Source organism: Osmerus eperlanus, chromosome 6 (assembly GCF_963692335.1).
Source record: "Osmerus eperlanus chromosome 6, fOsmEpe2.1, whole genome shotgun sequence".
In the NCBI taxonomy this organism is placed as follows: domain Eukaryota; kingdom Metazoa; phylum Chordata; class Actinopteri; order Osmeriformes; family Osmeridae; genus Osmerus; species Osmerus eperlanus.
This window is the reverse complement of record NC_085023.1, coordinates 18,494,147-18,511,612: the sequence shown is the minus strand read 5'-3', so window position 1 is coordinate 18,511,612 and position 17,466 is coordinate 18,494,147. Positions and strand designations below refer to the sequence as shown.

At 45.3% G+C, this 17,466-nt stretch overlaps 2 protein-coding genes across 5 annotated transcripts; both read right to left on the bottom strand.

Annotated features, from left to right (window-relative positions):
• Window positions 1–865: 865 nt before the first annotated feature.
• On the bottom strand, window positions 866–8,931 carry LOC134022571 (serine/threonine-protein phosphatase 4 regulatory subunit 3-A-like). Of its 4 annotated transcripts, none has more exons than XM_062464196.1 (15): window positions 8,461–8,930; window positions 7,701–7,756; window positions 7,421–7,519; window positions 6,591–7,214; window positions 5,517–5,594; window positions 5,241–5,357; window positions 4,898–5,014; window positions 4,667–4,798; window positions 4,353–4,455; window positions 3,955–3,996; window positions 3,516–3,674; window positions 3,043–3,352; window positions 2,677–2,828; window positions 2,166–2,371; window positions 866–1,960 (listed from the first exon to the last, which is right to left on the bottom strand). In XM_062464196.1, the coding sequence occupies exons 1-15, from the start codon at window positions 8,600–8,602 to the stop codon at window positions 1,862–1,864; spliced, it is 2,436 nt and encodes an 811-aa protein (XP_062320180.1). In that variant the 5' UTR covers window positions 8,603–8,930; the 3' UTR covers window positions 866–1,861. The 4 variants fall into 4 exon arrangements, with proteins under 4 accessions (XP_062320180.1, XP_062320181.1, XP_062320178.1 ...); XM_062464197.1 differs by having other exon boundaries at window positions 2,166–2,290; window positions 8,461–8,929; XM_062464194.1 differs by having other exon boundaries at window positions 4,667–5,014; window positions 8,461–8,931.
• Window positions 8,932–9,201: 270 nt separating this feature from the next.
• Window positions 9,202–16,556, bottom strand: LOC134022570 (polyribonucleotide nucleotidyltransferase 1, mitochondrial). Its single transcript, XM_062464193.1, has 28 exons — window positions 16,323–16,556; window positions 15,858–15,918; window positions 15,662–15,736; window positions 15,433–15,538; window positions 15,277–15,326; window positions 15,095–15,158; window positions 14,937–14,984; window positions 14,683–14,796; window positions 14,292–14,478; window positions 14,146–14,197; window positions 13,911–13,968; window positions 13,686–13,782; window positions 13,110–13,212; window positions 12,498–12,568; window positions 12,371–12,407; window positions 12,212–12,278; window positions 12,013–12,102; window positions 11,772–11,825; window positions 11,545–11,654; window positions 11,370–11,441; window positions 11,220–11,283; window positions 11,044–11,127; window positions 10,848–10,931; window positions 10,569–10,675; window positions 10,380–10,435; window positions 10,016–10,094; window positions 9,801–9,848; window positions 9,202–9,695 (listed from the first exon to the last, which is right to left on the bottom strand). Exons 1-28 carry the CDS (start codon window positions 16,439–16,441, stop codon window positions 9,540–9,542), a joined length of 2,313 nt encoding a protein of 770 aa, XP_062320177.1. The 5' UTR covers window positions 16,442–16,556; the 3' UTR covers window positions 9,202–9,539.
• Between the last annotated feature and the right edge of the window lie 910 nt (window positions 16,557–17,466).

The following is a 17,466-nucleotide window of genomic DNA, read 5'->3' as shown; positions in this document are numbered from 1 at the left end:
ATCATTTATGGACCTGCTGATGAAGGGAATTCTAACGGAACCTGGGATAGGAGGGTCTCCTGTCCTCCTGGAGGTCGAACACATTCAGTTCTCTAGTTTGAAATAAAAGGTAGATTCACAAGTTTTAATGCCAGGGTCACATTTAATCTGACAATTTATCAAATGTATACAAATGTTTAGAATGGAGGATAGTGGTAGTAAATGCACTTGTACAAAATTGTCATGGAGGAAAATAAACAATAACTACAGTCTCTATAGACAACTTGAAATGGGTTAACATGTTGGGTACCGACAGCTGTTGTGTTATCTGCATACTCCCTCGAAGTGAAACGCTTTCATCCGCCTAGCAGCCGTCTCACCTCAAAACTATACTTTGTCAATGGGAATGTCTAAAATGGCCGTAAGTCTAAAACCACCACTACTTCAATTTAGGATTGCAGAGGTTTTCAGACTCATGGAGAGCTGGCACTTGCACCAAGTTAATCTCAACCCAACACGAGTAGCTTCTGGAACGCCGCATTAGTTAACCCTTAATCACAGACCAGCCCCTGACCCTCACTACTGATCACATCTGTACAGATCTAAAAGGATCAGAAAGGTGCAAGCTAGATAATGATATGAATCGTATTTTGACATTACTTACACCTTAATTTTCTCAGATCTACACAAGCATGTACCGGAGGGAAATGACATGGGGATGGTTTGGGATTATAGAAAGGTTGACGCCACTGAGAAGGGACTGTGTTCTTTTAAAACAAGACACACAAACCATGGAGCTCTAAACAGAGACCCATGGTCGCTCATGTGAGTAGAGGAGCCATGTTGTCAAGAGACCACTGAATACACACAAACTCCAGACATCCTCAAGAGTGGGCTGCAAAAAGTGACTTTACTGCAGTTTATTACATGTTATTTTTAAAAACAGCATTTGCAACTCTTGCTTTCTACAATGGATCAAATGATCGAATTAAAAGAGTTGAATGGTGGCCCCACCTTTTCTGTGCAACAAAAAAAAACAAAAGAACACACTGGCAGGTATAGCTCTCCCCTTTTAAAATCAGTTAAGGGGCAAATGATTAAAAAGAAAAAAGAAATTAACATCTGTACAGTCCTTTTCATAAACTCATGAGTACAGGATTCCTGGCTGAAATAGTCCCATGTGTGTTTGAGCCTTGGCTGGCCCCTGCTTCCACGCTCGAGTCCTACTCCTCAGAACCCAGCCACTTGTTGTTTTCTGACGGTTAGTTAGTTGTCCTTTTCTTTTATGGTCGTTTGTTACCCCACTTACGTGCTCCCTCTCTCTCTCCCTGTCTCTGAATATCTGTCTACCTATTTCTCTCCATCCAACCCAAATGAACAGTAATTGTAAGGGGGTCACACATTCAGCCAATCAAGCTTCCATTACTAAGCGGCTAGGCCTGCTAGCCTGACTGGCTGGCTGGCTGGTTCTTCTCTCCCATCAGCCCCTGCTGCTTCCTCTTCCACCATGGAGCCATTGGCTGAGGTCTGGGGGGGGCGCTAGGGGGGGGAGGTGAGTCAAGTGAGTGCAGCGCCCCCTGTTGTCGTGGCGACAGAGCAGGAAGACACCTTGGCACTGTTGTTCAGCCTCTCTGGTCCACAGGCCAGGTAGTGGGGGAGGGGTTGGGGGGGCTGGGTACCGAAGGGAGAATAAAGGGGTGGGGGTGTGTTGGGGCGAGGGGCTGAGCTGGGAGGGTAGGGTCAGTGAGAGGGGAAGAGAACGGAGGAGTTGGGAAGTGGTCTCTCTGTCTCTCTCCAGCAGCGGGGGACTGTGTGACAGACAGTGGCACCGGCAGGCTAGCCGACCAAAGACCGGACGACTCCATCCACGCGCCCTGCCCGCTTATGACCCCAGTCGTGGCCGTTTCCGCGGCGACTGCTCTTCGTCCTCGTCCTCCTCGTCTTCGTCGTCGGGATAATCCACCAGGCCGACCAGCCCGGTCTGTCAGACACAGAGAACATGGGTCACCATTCCTTTCATCCCAACAGTAACACTTCCAGGTTTACGGGATGATATTAACAGAGGTCAAAAGGGCAGTTCCCGTGCAAAGCTACTACCAAGTATCAAAAACATTTGCACCCGTGTGTCAGTATGATGGCGGTGAATGAAAGCCAGGCATATTCGAGCCCGTGTGAGGCCGGCTCACCTTGACCACCGGCGGGCTGGGCAGCGCTGCCGTCTTGGCTGAGGAGCCGTTGTTGGGCGTGGCGGCGGAGGAGGGGGAGGTGGCGGCCGGTTTGCCGTTGGCACCGTTGGTTCCGTTGGCAGCCCCTGCAGAATGAGACAAGGTAAACTTAAAGCTTCCAGTCTGGGTCCGCTTTGGGAAGTTCTCTTTGTCCTCACTCTCTTTAACTGCAAAGAGACGAAAAAAGGAGGAGGACCCGTTATCACTCGGCAGGGCACGCCAGCTTGAGACTGGAGCTTTAAAAAGCACAGGGATATTTGCAAGGAATGGAATGCTGCCCAGTGCTAACAAAGTTCAGGAAAACCCATCTGAGGTTGTGCTTAAGTCAACCTGTCCCAGCCACTGAAAGGTTTGGCGTTGGGACGGGTTCGGCTAGAGCACAAACATCTCAGGTGACCTACACAAACACGCAGACCCTCCCCCTCCCTAAACAAGAACTACAGAGAGAGAGAGAGAGAGGAGGAACACTCACCTTTTTTGGCTTCCATATACTTTCCGTAGCTCTCGGGGAAGTCTTCTTCTGGCCTGCTCTTCTCCACGGCCTCGCCCTCTTCATCATCCTCGTCGTCGTTGAACCACATCTCCTCATCTTCGTCCAGTGAGCGTGCATCCCTGCGGTACCGGCTGCAGACCAGACCACACACACAGAGCTAACTTGGACATGCTGCACTAACACAGGGTGTTCTTCCTGGACTGGGTGGCGGTCATAACTGGACCGTAAACACCTACTGGATGTTATAAAGTACCTGAACGGTTCAAAAGCAGTGACGCTAATCTCTGCTTCTCCTACCCTCACGTCCATCACAAAGACCCCCCCAGTCCCTTCATCCCAACTGACCTGTTGAGCCTCTGTGTCTGCCTGTCCTTCTCCTGCTCGTATCGCCCCTTCAGCCCCTTGAAGGTCTGGACGTACTCGATGGTCTCCAGGGTTTTGTAGAAGTTGTCCACGATGTGGGCGATCAGAGACTTGATGTCCTCCACCTTGATGAACTCGAATAGCTCGATGATGGCCGAGTTCAGGAGGTTGTACCTGGTGCCGTTGTCCAGCAGGGCGTTGATGACGGGCTCAAACAGATTCCCTTTGATGATGTAGCGGTTGTAGTACTCATCCTTCAGTCCTATGATCCTCCTCATGAAACGCAGGGCACCTGGGAACACACCATGATTACCAGCTCCACATAGCTTCATGTATGGTGCCAACACAATGTTGTAGACCCCCCCCCCCAGAAGAGCTACACCACTGAAGGTTCTAGAAGAAAGAACATTTTCCTAAACTCGTCTGTCTCTCTCCACCGCCCGTCAGGTACTTACAGAGGGCCAGGAAGGTGTGTTTGGAGTTCATGAGCACCAGGACTCTCCTGAGCAGGTCCTTGTTCATGATGTAGGTCTTGATGTGGTACGTGTGGTGCTCCACACAGAAGGTCAGCAGCTCCAGGATCAACGCCAGAAGCTGGGCCGTCTGGAAATTATCTACAGGACACGAAGAGGAACTCTTAACTCAAGCCCTGCATCATTTACATTTAGTCACTTAGCAGACGCTCTTATCCAGAGCGACTTACAGTAAGTACAGGGACATTCCCCTGAGGCAAGTAGGGTGAAGTGCCTTGCCCAAGGACACAACGTCATTTTGCACGGACGGGAATCGAACTGGCAACCTTCAGATTACTAGCCCGATTCCCTAACCGCTCAGCCACCTGACGCATCAGATACTAAGCTGGATATGAGTAAACATGGTCTTCAAGACAGTTACCTGGACACACTGGGTTGATCTTAGTGGAACCCTCTGGTAAATCTGGAAGTCAAAAGTACGACAAATAATCAGGAACAAACTTGCAAGGATAAATATGATCACTGCACCTAAAAAGGTATTTTACACAATGGTCCATGTTATGAGACATCACAAAATATGTGCAGGCCTCTTTATAAGACTTCTACTGAAAGCCTAGCAGGTTTATTACAATAAATCAAAAGGGAAGGTCTATTACAAAGTAATTTCATTTTCTTTCTAGGACGTTCCGCATTTTACACTGGTGAGAGTTCCAACTTCAACAATGTGACTCGAGTGCACTTTCTTTACAACAAAACAACCTTGGATTCTGTCAGCAGCAGAATAATAAACTACAGCAACCAAGCCCAGTCCCCACTCACCTTTAGAGTTCTTCTCATCTGCGGTGTTGGCCAGCAGAGGAGCCGTGAGGACCTGCATGCAGTACTTGTAGAAGAAACTCAGAAACTCAGTCTTCTCTGTTTTCTGTTAGGATAGAGCCGTAACACCATGGTTTAGAAATCGATTGGTCTTTCAAAAGAGAGATATAGAAAAGAAACCGAGACAGAAAGTAGGTGTGGGTGTGTGTTTGTTTTGGGGGGTGTGTTTCGGGGTGTGTGTGGGGGAGTGTGTGTGTGTTTCGGTGTGTGTGTGTGGGGGTGTGGGTGTGTGTGTGTGTTTCGGGGGGTGTCCTCACGTTGGTGGGGGCCAGCATGTTCTCTGGGTCGATCAGGGTTCTAAGCAGCCCCATCAGCTGCACAGCTCCTCCCAGCTCAGGGTCAGAGTCACAGATCATCTGCTTGATCACCACGTTTATCAGCAGCACGTCCTGAGGAACACACATGCCGTCAGTCAGGCCACATCCAGATGTTAAAGAAAACCCTGGTTTGTGTGTGTCGACACAAACAGCAGCCATGTCTCTACTCACGTCGTCTGTCTGCTGAGGCTCCTGCATGACAAACTCTCGGACCATGGAGGGGCTGAACTCCACCAGGTAGGAGAAGATGTCTGTTGCGGCCGCCCTCACCTGCAGATCATCCATGCCCTGGGGGAGGGGAGGAGCGAGAGAGCAGGAAAGAGGGAATCAGGAAAAGAAAAAAAACGAGTGAGAGGGTTAGTGAGTCACATGCCGTCACTGGTAAGTGGTTTGCAACGTGACCGTTTTTAGTCAATCTGGTTTAGACCCATTAAATAAACAGGTTAAATTTAGTGGGAACAACGTGCAGCTACACAATGATTTAACTGATACGGTTCCTCGCATATTCACATACCATGACTATTTCAAGAGCAGGAAGTATGCCCAGGTTTGCCAGAGTCTTGAAGAAAACATCCCTATTTTGCGGTTGCAAAGTTTGTGAGAAAGCACAGAATTCTTTGAAAAAGTTCACCTGTACACAAGAAAGAAAAAGGTTAGCTGGGGAAACATTCATGAACAGAAATGTTACAGAAAATGTACTGTCACTCTACAGTATTGTATCATTCATTACTCATACACAAATTGTTTAAGACCTGGACTGGAGGCTCCAGTCAGACATGGTTGGACTTACTAGCTCCCTCCTTTTACTGTCTTCTGTGGCTTCGTCTGTTAGCTGCGCAAAGACCTCCGTTAAGAACTTCTCATCCTCCTGTGGCACAAGGAAAAGGGGGGTTAAACTACCGTCGCTGGCCCTTCAGGTCTCCAACGTACAGGCTGTGAAGGACCTGGTGTTGTGAGAGGTTACCAAGACATACAATTCCACAGAACAATACAGAGGCCATGTTGGTCTTTAGTTCATTATTACTGAAACCGTTTAATGTTCTTACGGTCAAGTTACGATCAGAATCCAGAGACAGTAGCCAGAAGAGTGGCTATAGCGTTTTTTAATGCAGAATAATATATTCATCACAGTTGGAGATCAGTGTCATGATCCTTAATAACTGGTGTTGGTGTAGAAGTAGCTATGTCAGTCAGACCACATCATCACTGTAAACCTAATATCACTGGTTGCGTTAACATTTCAACCTAAAATCAATGAGGTACTGCTGGTTATAGTCCACGCTGACTACTACATAAATCCCCTTCACAACAAATGGTTACAGTATTTACCACAATCACTAGGCTACTACAAAACACCTTATCACCACTATAAAGCAACAGATGGCAAAACATTTGATAAGGAAGGCCTTTGACCTGAACCACAAAATGCTTACTATGACTGTCTAACAAAGATCTATTTGTGTTATCAGTCTTTAAGCCACATTAACATTTGCAAGAGATCAGACTGTGTCGATTGCTTTGTGCTCAATCATTTGTAGTTGGGATAAATCAATGGTACTGACCAAGGTGTTCTTATCATACTTAAGTAGCAATTTAGAAACTGGATTACTGCTGCAAGTGTTCTGTAATATGACTTCACATTTTACAGTGTCTTATCACTTACAACTGTCAATCAAAATTGCAGAGAACTTGGGTTTTGCAAGGACATTATACATACATTTTTTTAATACTCAAACATTCAAAAACAAACAATCAAAAAGAAACAGGCCACTCACTACCACATTGCATACGATCAAATTCTTGTAAAAAGATATCAAAGCTGTCAAAGGTTAATGATACGGATATTAGGTTCCGCTAATCTCACCTGCAGCATGCTGACAATCTCCACCTTGTTGAAGAAAATGAAGGAGGTGAGGGTAGACAGGAAGTTCTCCTCGAAGACGGACGGCGTGGGCAGGATGATGTCCTGGATGTACTGCACCCGGTACGTCTGGTGGATCTTCTGCCGCAGTTCTGAGTCCGTTATGGGGATCACCTCCTTGAACTTGGCCGTCTTTGTGAGGAACTCGCGGTGACGTTTAGGCTGCACCAGTGCTGGGTCATACTCCAGGCAGCCTACCACGTCCATGATGCAGTCATCTGAGAACATCACCTCGAACAGTGCCGCTTTGTTGAGGAACAGCACCCCACGCACAATCTCATAAAGGTGGTGGAGTCCCTCCCGGTTGTCCAAGTCCTCGCACACCTGGAAGAGTTGGAGCAGCTTCTTGATGTAGCCCTCGCTCATCAGAGCCAGGGCCAGCTTCTCCCTGCGGATGGGTGAGGAGAGGACCGAGGTCACCAGGTCTGCAATCTCCTCCAGGCGGGTCAGCTCGCACACGGGCAACTCCACCAGGTGGCTCGTCTCTGGCATCTCCTCGAAGCGCTCCTCCTCTGACTCGTCGATGGGGTCCTGGGTGATTTCCAGGGCAGGGTCCTTTCCCTGCACCTGGAAATCACAAGAAACACAATAACTCACGGATTAGATCGATTCAACTGACTGGGAGAATAGACAGTATAGAAAGATCTAGTGAAAATTTAAAAGACAGGAAAAATGTATAATACCTTGATTGTCATTCTTTCAAGGCCTATGTAATCGCTCAGCCACAAGTATCATAAAAATACCATAAAGAAATAATAAATCTCCCTTCTTACCTGACAAATTTTCTCCCAGATTTCATCGCAGCCAGCCTTTTCCTGAAAACTGAGAGCCAAATCGTAGTTCTCTGCTTCTGACCAAACAATGAGGGTGTCCTGAAATAGAAGACAAATTAGAACCCTTATAAGCCACGCATTTCTCAAAGAACCTACAACAAGGGCTCTTGTCTTGTTATTGTAACATACCAATCATTCTGTCTTTTAAGGCAAGTCTTGGATCATAGAAGTGACATAGTCACTTTTATGATATATGTACCATAAGAGAGTGAGTACTCACTTGTTGTTTCTGATATGCAGTATTTGGGCTGATTTTAGACTCCAAAAGAAGTGAGCCTGAAAGATAAGAGTAAGATGGAGTGGATTCAGCTACTGGAACAACGGATATGCTCACGACCCAAGCTTGCTATTGTAACAAAAAAAAATATGCACGTAGCTTAGCTTGCTATAGACAATCAACGATGATGCTTTCATTATAGACACAAAACACAAAGCTTCAACAAAAAAATGCAACAAAACGGATGCCCATAGTAGAATGCTAAAGGGGTACTGTAACTAGGTTGTAGAAATGTGTGGAACAGTTCTACACTACCGAGCTACACATATCCAAGTAGCACAACATTGAGTTGTCCATCTGAACAGTCTAGCAACCTGATTAGCCATAACCTAAGACAAAGTGAGTGAGCTAAACTACAAGAACTTAGCTAGAGCTAACTAGAAAGTAGGCTCGCTAACGATGGCTGGTAAATTTGAGGCCTGCGTGTTAGCTAACGGCAGGATAGTAGTGACAACTAGTCACTAGATGAAGCTAGATAACGTAGCAAGGTAGAAACGAACTAGCTAGCTAGCTAGTTAACTAGTAAATGTTCCGTGTAGAACAAAACAAGCGCTATACTTTACAAGTCACACGACACCTAACGTTAGTCAACTATTTAGCAAAAAGCTAGCTAATATGAGTTAGCCTACAATGGCTATCAAGTTGCTAAATGCTAACAGTAGCTACATTGGCTAGCTAGCCATGTTAGCAGTTGGAAACTCACCGTCAGATTCAGCCCGAACTAATAATGATATTCCCTTCAGTCGTTCCACAAATGTTGACGATACATGTCCAGTGCCCCTGTCATCCCACTGTCTGTCTTCATTCAGAGTGTATACTTTCACTCGCCGCCGAGTATCCGACATGGTTGCCTAGTAGAGAGGAGACGCTAGCGAGCTAGCTGAAGAGCTACTTCACCCTCTCTCTAAAATAGTGTTTTATCCTCGAGCTGTAAACTTTGTTTCTACCCGCATGTTCCAGACATATGTATGAGAACGTTATTCACGATAATAAGCGAAAACTTCACCCTAATTCGCCAGCATACTATAGTGAAAATGTTTAACTATTCCCGCAGAAGGCCGAATATCTGACAGTAAAATTCACAGTGAGGACACAACAACTACGTCGGCCTCTTCACTAGCGTCCACAGAGCGCCATCTTGTAATCCGATCTTGTGTCTTTTTCTTCCTCAACGTCAATCAAGCGGCAACCGCCGCGGGGTCTCCTCTGAGGGGCTACGGAAGCCGATGAGTGTGGCTGGATGGACTGATGTTGCAAAATGTATCCCCGTTTCAAACAACTCAAGCTTGTTCTTTAGTTATTACGTATTGGCGCATATAAACAATTCCCTTCTGTATTTTTTATCAAATTGACTGAAACAATCTGAACAACCAAGAAATGGTACACGATTTTACAGATTTATTTTATATTTTTGTATAAAATACATACATAAGGTACAAACAAAGAACTGGAAAAGATTTCACAAACTTCTGCAAACAAAAATACATGTCTATGGACCCCCCCCCCCCCCCCCCCACAACTCAAAACTGTGTTTTAGGCAAGTCAGCTAAATCGATGCTCAATCGATTGATGCTGGGTTCAACATAATTGAGTGTAAACCTTGTAAGGATACAGTTTGTGTGTAAAAACAGTGATACAGTTAGTCTCGGCAGAGAGGAAGATTAGGTCATGTCTCAACCATTCAGTTAATATGGTTAATACCATGTATTAACCATTCAGTCCAAATCCTAAAATGTATCTATATACATAAGTAGGCTACTCTGATTCAGAGAAGGTGGTGAGTCACGAGGAGGGGCTGGCAGCTTCGTCACTCTCTGTTCCCATGGAGATGCTTTGTTTCTCACTCAGCGTCTTAACAATGGTTGCCGCGGGGGACTGTAACACCTTCCGTGAAAGCCTCATTCGTCCGTCTGTTGGGTCTCGTCCAAAGTATTTTACCTGTTGGCGGTGTCATGAAAGAAGTTTCAGTGTTCAACAGGTGAAATGGAATGTAAACAGCTTCAAGTCTGAGTATGTTTTACAATTTTCTACAGTGACACATACCTGTATCTGCTGGCCAACATCTAACCCTAGAGCACTCGGATGTTTTATCTGAAAATAGAGAAAAAGTCATCATTGTATGACCAAAAAGTAGAGATTGAAACACCAAAATGCCATTCTTACCCTTATGTGAATAGACGAAGAAGAATGAAATTACACCAAGATCAACCTAACCCATGCAGCCTGTGCTACTGGTAGAACTGAGAGTGGAGTCTTACCCGTTTGTGGTCCAGCTGGGAGTTATGGAGCAGGACAGCACTCATGTTGGGGTACAGCTTGACCATCACACCAATGTCCCTGTGAAGAGAGAGACGGGGTTGTAAACTTGTAGAATGAGCTATATCACATTATCAAGTACTCAGTACTATGGGGGGTCAGATGGCTGAGCGGTTAGGGAGTCGGGCTATTAATCAGAAGGTTGTTGGTTCGATTACCGGCCACGCCAAATGACGTTGTGTCCTTGGGCAAGGCACTTTACCCTACTTGCCTCGGGGAGAATGTCCCTGTACTTACTGTAAGTCACTCTGGATAAGAGCGTCTGCTAAATGACTAAATGTAAAAGTACTACAACCAATTGTTTACCTTATCTCTGTGATAGTCGCAGTGTAAACAGCTCCAAACTCCAGCTGTTGCTCTTGCTAGCAAGGGAAACATACATAATGATATTAATGAATGTCAATCAGAAATGTTGATGGCTGTGAAAATCCAGCCAATGCAGTCACGTGACGGTGCTGTAGCTCCTCCATCACAGCAGGTGGCGTTGTGACTCACGTCATCCTTGCAGATTTCTGTGATGAACTCCTGGGCTTCGCTCATGGCCCCCGGCGTCGGGGCAAACACAGAGAAGGTCTCCTCATCCACCTGGCTTATCGTCACACCTGGCCAAGAGGACACAATCAAGTGACAAAAGGTTGATGGTTGTAATAACTACGTACCTACTTTATGATTGTACTGATTTGAAATGAAATAATGGAAAGTACTGTACTGGATAGAGGTATTTGTGTGGTTTAGGTCAGAAATTTGTAAAAAAAAACAAAAAAAAACAGTTACCTGTCTGGGCTTGTAGCCTGCGGAGGTTATAGCCCCCTGGTCCAACAAAACGGGCTCTTCTTGAAACAGGAACCCGGACATTCTCTATAACAACGCACAAAAAAATACATGACCAGGAAAAAATACAAGAAATAACAATTTATCTGACCACACAAATAACAAATAAGGTGTCAAGGCTGTAGCCAGTCTGTCTTACCTACAACAGGGCCATTACTCTTCCTGGTATCCCTTGGTTTGGCAATGGCACGGTTCATGATGGCTAAAATCTCTTTCTTGGCCACTGTAACACAATTAAATTGATAGCCTCAATGTCTGGTGAAAAGTGAAGATGGCCCTTATCCAGAAATTATTCAAATTGTGACAGCCTTTGACCTGTTCCTTGCTGAATAGCTTCCATAACCACTTTCAGAGGTAAGCCTGGGATTTTCACATCAGCCTAGGAAATAAACAGATGTAAAGATTGCAGTGAAATGAACCCACTGTTGAGAGGACAAGAGCGATCAGCCCCAGGATCAAAAGTACCTGTAAGGCAGTGATGCCCTTGCTCGTTCCTGCCAACTTGAAGTCCATGTCTCCTAGGTAATCTTCTATTCCCTGTTATGATACAGAAGACAAGTCAATTAAGTGAGACACCCATACTTAAAAACACAAATCGGACACACAAGCAAAATGTAGGAAAACTTGAGATGTAGGGCACCAGAATGTCTGTTAATATTCTATAGTCCTGGATCTCTGCAGGCTTCTCAGGGTTATGTTTGGAGATGAGCCCTATAGCTACACCCGCCACGGCTGACGAGATAGGCACGCCTGAAACAAAGATGTGTACACATTGGTCTGACTATAAACGCTAATGAGTCGCAATAGCTACATCAAGTTCCAATCCAGAACCCAATCGAATTAAACACATCTAGAGTCCAGTCATACCTGCATCCATGAGGGCCAGACTGCCTCCACAGGCAGATGCCATAGATGAGGATCCTGAGGAGCATCCAGGAGAGGGCAGATGGAGAGACAGGGAGGAGAGACGCGAGGTAGAAGGAAGATAGAAAGGGAGCGAGGGAGATCGGTTGAAGTCAAAGGTAAGAGGGAGAGATGGGGCACACACCAATCACACCACAAAAACAGCAACTTCAAAACAGGTTCTGACAGCCCCAATGAAACTTACCATTGGACTCCAGTACTTCTGAGGTGACTCTGATGGTGAAGGGGAAGTCTTTAGGGATGACCGGTCTAAGGGCCTTCTCTGCCAGAGCCCCTGGGATCACACAGAGGACAGAACGCTGTAGGAGTGTGCCCATGGCAACCCACGAACTACACCGCTACACAAGGTTCCACACATGAACTTCTGCTTTCAGAGCACTAACCATGACCCAGCTCTCTCCTGTTCATTCCACTCATCTTTCCAATCTCATTGGTTGCATATGGAGGGAACTGAAACAAACAAGGATCGGTTTCCATCATACCACAGATTGCTGTTTGTTAGTAACTGTGGTAAAATCGTACAGAGCGCAAGTAATACTCACCTCATAATGGAGCATGAAGTTTTTGTCTTTGACTCCACTATTTTGAAAAGAGAGAATCACAGCAACATAATGTAAAGTGTTCAACAAATGTGCGTTTTATGGTGTCATGAATTAATCTCAACCTTACCTTAAAGCTGTAGTGATTATATCAGTTTTAACACTGGATTCAAGCGAGTCAAATGTCACACCGCACAGCACCTGCAAAGTCAAAAGCATTATTAAGATGGCTGTAACCAGTCAGACATGTTGTTGGATAATTGTACTCTTATGTGTGGAAACACCCCCCCAAAAGTGAAAAAATCAAAAGACAAAAATCAAGCTTCCAAAAAGATTCTATCCGAATAGATTCCATCCGAAAAGATTCTAGCCGAATAGATTCTATCCGAAAAAAATCTGGTTTGCAACATCCGGAATACCAAGGATAGGTAAGGCAATTGAGCCTGAATGCAATCGAACCATGTCACTTCTCCGTGAAGGGTCCAACTGCAGACCTCTCTCCTCAGGCCCCTCTCATCCAGGTGTAGTTGCAGGCAGTCATACATGTATTCATGCAGATCAGCTGAGAAGAGAGGTCCAGTCTTAGAAGAGAGGTCCGGTCTGAGAAGAGAGGTCCGGTCTGAGGCAAACAATCTTTGGTATTCCCGGATGTTGCAATCAAAACATTTTGGGCTCTACGTTTTTCGGCAGGGGCTGCCTACCGCCACAAATATAATCATATTCTGTGGGAAACACTGCTTACCTGTGTTTGTCCTCTCTGGAACAATGCTGATCCGTGGAGAGGCTTGAAGATATCCACCTCACAGGAGATGTTCCTCAATGAAGTCAGGTCTCTACCATCACACCTGCAACATACATAGGCGAGCAGCATCAACAACAACACTCACCTCCACGTTACATTTACATTTAGTCATTTAGCAGACGCTCTTATCCAGAGCGACTTACAGTAAGTAAAGGGACATTCTCCCCCGAGGCAAGTAGGGTGAAGTGCCTTTCCCAAGGACACAACGTCATTTGGCACGGCGGGTAATCGAACCGGCAACCTTCTGATTACTAGCCCGATTCCCTAACCGCTCAGCCATCTGACTCCCTACGCTCAGCCATCTGACTCCCTACGCTCAGCCATCTGACTCCCTACGCTCAGCCATCTGACTCCCTACGCTCAGCCATCTGACTCCCTACGCTCAGCCATCTGACTCCCTACGCTCAGCCATCTGACTCCCTACGCTCGGTGAAATGGCACGTTACAAACAACAATGTGTTTTGCTCTCATATGTTTGCCACACAAAGAAGCATAATGTGATTCCAAACTGCTTACCTCTTGTACTCATTCAACACCAGGTTACGGAACGCATCCTTGGAGACCGTGTTGAAGGACTCCATGACTTCAAAGTTATCTGCCTGAGGAAACTTCTCTGCAGAGGGAAGACGACAATACAAATGTTTAGTTCTGGAATTAGAAAACAGTTCAATCTAGTCTCATTGCTCGGTGAAATGGCACCTTCTATACAATGTGGAAAGTAGTCATTGGGACGGAGAGTACCTTTAATCTGCTCCTCTGTTTCTAGACGGACTTTGTTGATGGCTTCATCTCTAGCAATCTGAAAGTATGTTTCGAAATCAATTACTGATCATAAAAAATTTCATTATTCATAACAACAGGATCAGTGAGAAGCAGGATCCCTAAAACCGATTTTTCCTGGCTCTCCACTGATCCTGTGTCGTCTAGCATTGGGCCTAATCGATTTTTTAAAAGTGGAATAGACATTAAGACTTACCTTATCATATTCAGCATCTGTGAAAACAGCACGTATCTTTTCATAAGCTAATCTGAAAGCCCAAACAGTTTATGTGTCAGATAACCATCACTTCAGACATATTTGATTTGGATATCAGTGGTAGCACGTCATATAAAGGGTCTTACTGTCGTGCAAGCTCCACCATCTCTGGGGGAGCGGAGAACATCTTGGGAGGGGTGCGCTTGGTCACTTTCTGCTCTCGTACCAGTTGCTGGATGGCCAGGATGATCTGCTGGGTGTGCTTGACCCCAATCTTGACCCCGTGACAGAAATCCTGCTGCAACACGTTTTCACCCGATGCCTCGATCATAACTGTCACACACATCAGTGGATAGAGATCAGACGCTTAGACACTCAATACGGCATGACCTCCGAGTATAATGGCAGTTAAGATGTGTTTAATATGTGGTATGTGCCATTCAGGACACACGGCAATATAGATCTCACTCATAAAATCCACTAAAAGAAGCACAGGGCGGACTGCAGGGGGTGTATAGGTGACGTGGTTGGACTAACCCACTTGGCTGAGGGGTCCTCCTGCCACAATAAGGTTCAGGGTGCTGGAGGACATCTGCTTCCGTGTAGGGTTGACCAAGAACTCTCCTTCCACCAGGCCAACACGCACCGCACCTGAACAACCGGAGATCACAGACCATACTATTAGACTCTGACATTTGTAATGATATCCCAATCAATGATTTAAATTACCGTCCCGCCCTCACACAGGTTATCTAAGAAGCCCGAATGTTGTTCCTGTGCCAGAAGCTTACCAATGGGTCCATTCCAAGGAATATCAGACAGGGCCAGAGCAGCAGAGGCTGCAGGGAAGAAATAAGGTTTTTAATCCTTTTATGACAAAAACAACTTTTTTATTTTTCTATTATTCATTTATTTAATTTTTTAAATAAATGAGTCAAAGTCTCCTCACCTCCATTAATAGCTAATATGTCTGGATCATTGACACCATCCACAGCCAACAGGTTACACACCACCTACAGTTCCAACACACAGAGAGACACAATCCAGGGCCTGCAGTTCACACAAATAAACATACTACATCACATACTAAGCTTGAACACAGGTTTAACATTTAAACATTTAAAGCCTCACCTGAGTATCGTAGAAATACCCAGCAGGAAAAAGGGGTCTTATTGATCTGTCTAAGATAAGACAATGAAGAAAAGGAACACAACTTTAAGTCAAAACAGCATTGATGCATCTGTTGGGCTTATTTACAGTATTTGGCTTTGGTTGTTGCGCGCTCACCAATAAGCCTACTGGTCAGAATCTCATTTTCAGTGGTGCCCAACTCGCGTCTTAGATGGTTAGTGGGGATTCTACCAGCAGCAGCTGCTTTCTGTCTGTAGTCCACCTGTCAATCACAAAGTTAAAGCTCTAGTCAAGGGAACTGAATCATTAAGTGATAAATCTTCATGAGAGAGACACGTGTCATGTACCCTATATATCACAACCTTTGCAGGGAACATTAACTTACAACAAGAGGCATGAACTGGGAAGGGGACGGTTTGGTTTTGCTGACGGCTGTCACCATCACAGAAGTGTCTCCAAGCTGGTGAAGAGAAATGTGGGTTAAAACATACCGCATCATTAACATTCAAACATGGCCGATTTTATGTGGTAGTGTGCACATTGTCAAATGTCTATAAAGGATCACAAGGATTGCAATGTACCTGAACCACTGCAGACCCATCTGCAAATCTGGCAAATTTACCAGTGGAGATCTCAAGTTTCCTTCACAGGGGAAGAAATATGATTAACTAGAGACAATACATTAGTCAGTAAATCTAAAGCTAAACGCCTTAATACCATCTTCTGACAGTCTGACACTGATACTCAGCCTGCAGGGACTGGGATACTCTCTGAAATAGAGACCGCCTTCATGTTATTAACCGTTGCCTCGCTCACCTTCAGAACTATGGCCAGCCTACTCACCTCAATCTGGGTGACGTTAGTTTTGTACACATACGTGAAGGACAATCGCAAAAAGTAAGTTAAATTGAAAGAGGCCTGTAACAATTCGTCTCTCGTCTTCAATATCAGTGCCTAACCGATTTTAGCTAGCTAGCTAGATAACGCTATTGGCATTTTTACTAAAATAGCAATGATGCCAGCCTGGCAAGATAGTGTGAACTTACTTCTCCCCCAAATCCACTCCCACTTTTCGTATCGTTCCGTGACTGCTCCACACACTTTGGTGACATAACCGTACATTTAGACGGGCTAACGAAGGTCCAAGTCTAAGTAAATATCTCATATCTAGGAATTGTTAAAAACAATATTCGATTGAACAATTAGCTACAGCTAGCTTTCACACAATATTTTTGCGCATGGGGGCTTCCATGACAGTTCATCACATGTGCGGAACCACGTTGCCATGTGCCCTATGATTGGACAATCCCGGTGGATCGCCAAAATAAAGAAAAACCTCTCACAGTTCTCCCGTCAAAGGTCATTTAAAATTACTTAATGCTTTATCATTATGTCTAGACTCGAGACATACTTTTCGAAAAAGTCACATTTGTTGCTGTGGTCCTACCGTGTTTTTGTTCAATTTTGTGAACATGCAAGTAGCTACAGGTACACAAGGGGGCGCCATCATAAAGTCTCACATGCCAGCATGCATGCACCAGCTTTAGCTGTGTAACTCACTCGTGTGTTCTCTCCTAGATGGTCACTTGGTGCAGTCATTAATGGTTTTCTGTGCATTACATGAGTATTCTCTCAGATACCAGGGTGCAAACACTTGGGTATCATAACATCTTGACATTGTAATTTGACACATCAGTATAATCTGTGTAACGGGGTTTGCATTTCACACTGTTTAATACGGCTTGTCCATTGTGTCAGAACCATCTCCTCGCTGTCCTTCACATAGACACCTAACGGGCCAGGAGAGGTGTGTGTGACAGTCAGAGGTGTGTGTGAGCAGCAGGGTTGTGGATGAGCAGAGGAAGTGATGAGACAACCATGGAAGGGAGCCTGCAGTTGTTATGGCAACAGATTAGTGTCAGCACATTTCTCTCCTTCCATCCCTCCCTCCCTCCAGAGACTTGATTAGGCTTATCCAGTCGCCATGGATTTTGGACAGGTTGAGAGCTCACCATCACATGCTAAATGCAGGGCCACAGATGAACCATCCGTGTGTAATGGAACATTCACTGAGTGCTTTTAAATTAGTTGGTACTGGTACTTATGATTATACTACTTTGTCCCTGAACAGGGTGATATTTGAAATGTCATATTAGACTACTGTATATTACTGTATGTGTCTTATAACAG

What these genes read in the sequence shown, in the direction of transcription:
- LOC134022571 (XM_062464194.1), bottom strand. Translation starts at nt 8,602, where the DNA reads ATGTCGGATACTCGGCGGCGAGTGAAAGTATACACTCTGAATGAAGAC. An exon ending in AGATGAGAAGAACTCTAAAG is followed by an intron (nt 3,997 to 4,352) that starts GTGAGTGGGGAC and finishes TTTGACTTCCAG; the next exon opens with ATTTACCAGAGGGTTCCACT. An exon ending in GTATATGGAAGCCAAAAAAG is followed by an intron (nt 2,372 to 2,676) that starts GTGAGTGTTCCT and finishes GTCTCTTTGCAG; the next exon opens with TTAAAGAGAGTGAGGACAAA.
- LOC134022570 (XM_062464193.1), bottom strand. Translation starts at nt 16,441, where the DNA reads ATGAGATATTTACTTAGACTTGGACCTTCGTTAGCCCGTCTAAATGTA. An exon ending in CATATTAGCTATTAATGGAG is followed by an intron (nt 14,985 to 15,094) that starts GTGAGGAGACTT and finishes TCTTCCCTGCAG; the next exon opens with CCTCTGCTGCTCTGGCCCTG. An exon ending in ACTTCATGCTCCATTATGAG is followed by an intron (nt 12,279 to 12,370) that starts GTGAGTATTACT and finishes TGTTTGTTTCAG; the next exon opens with TTCCCTCCATATGCAACCAA.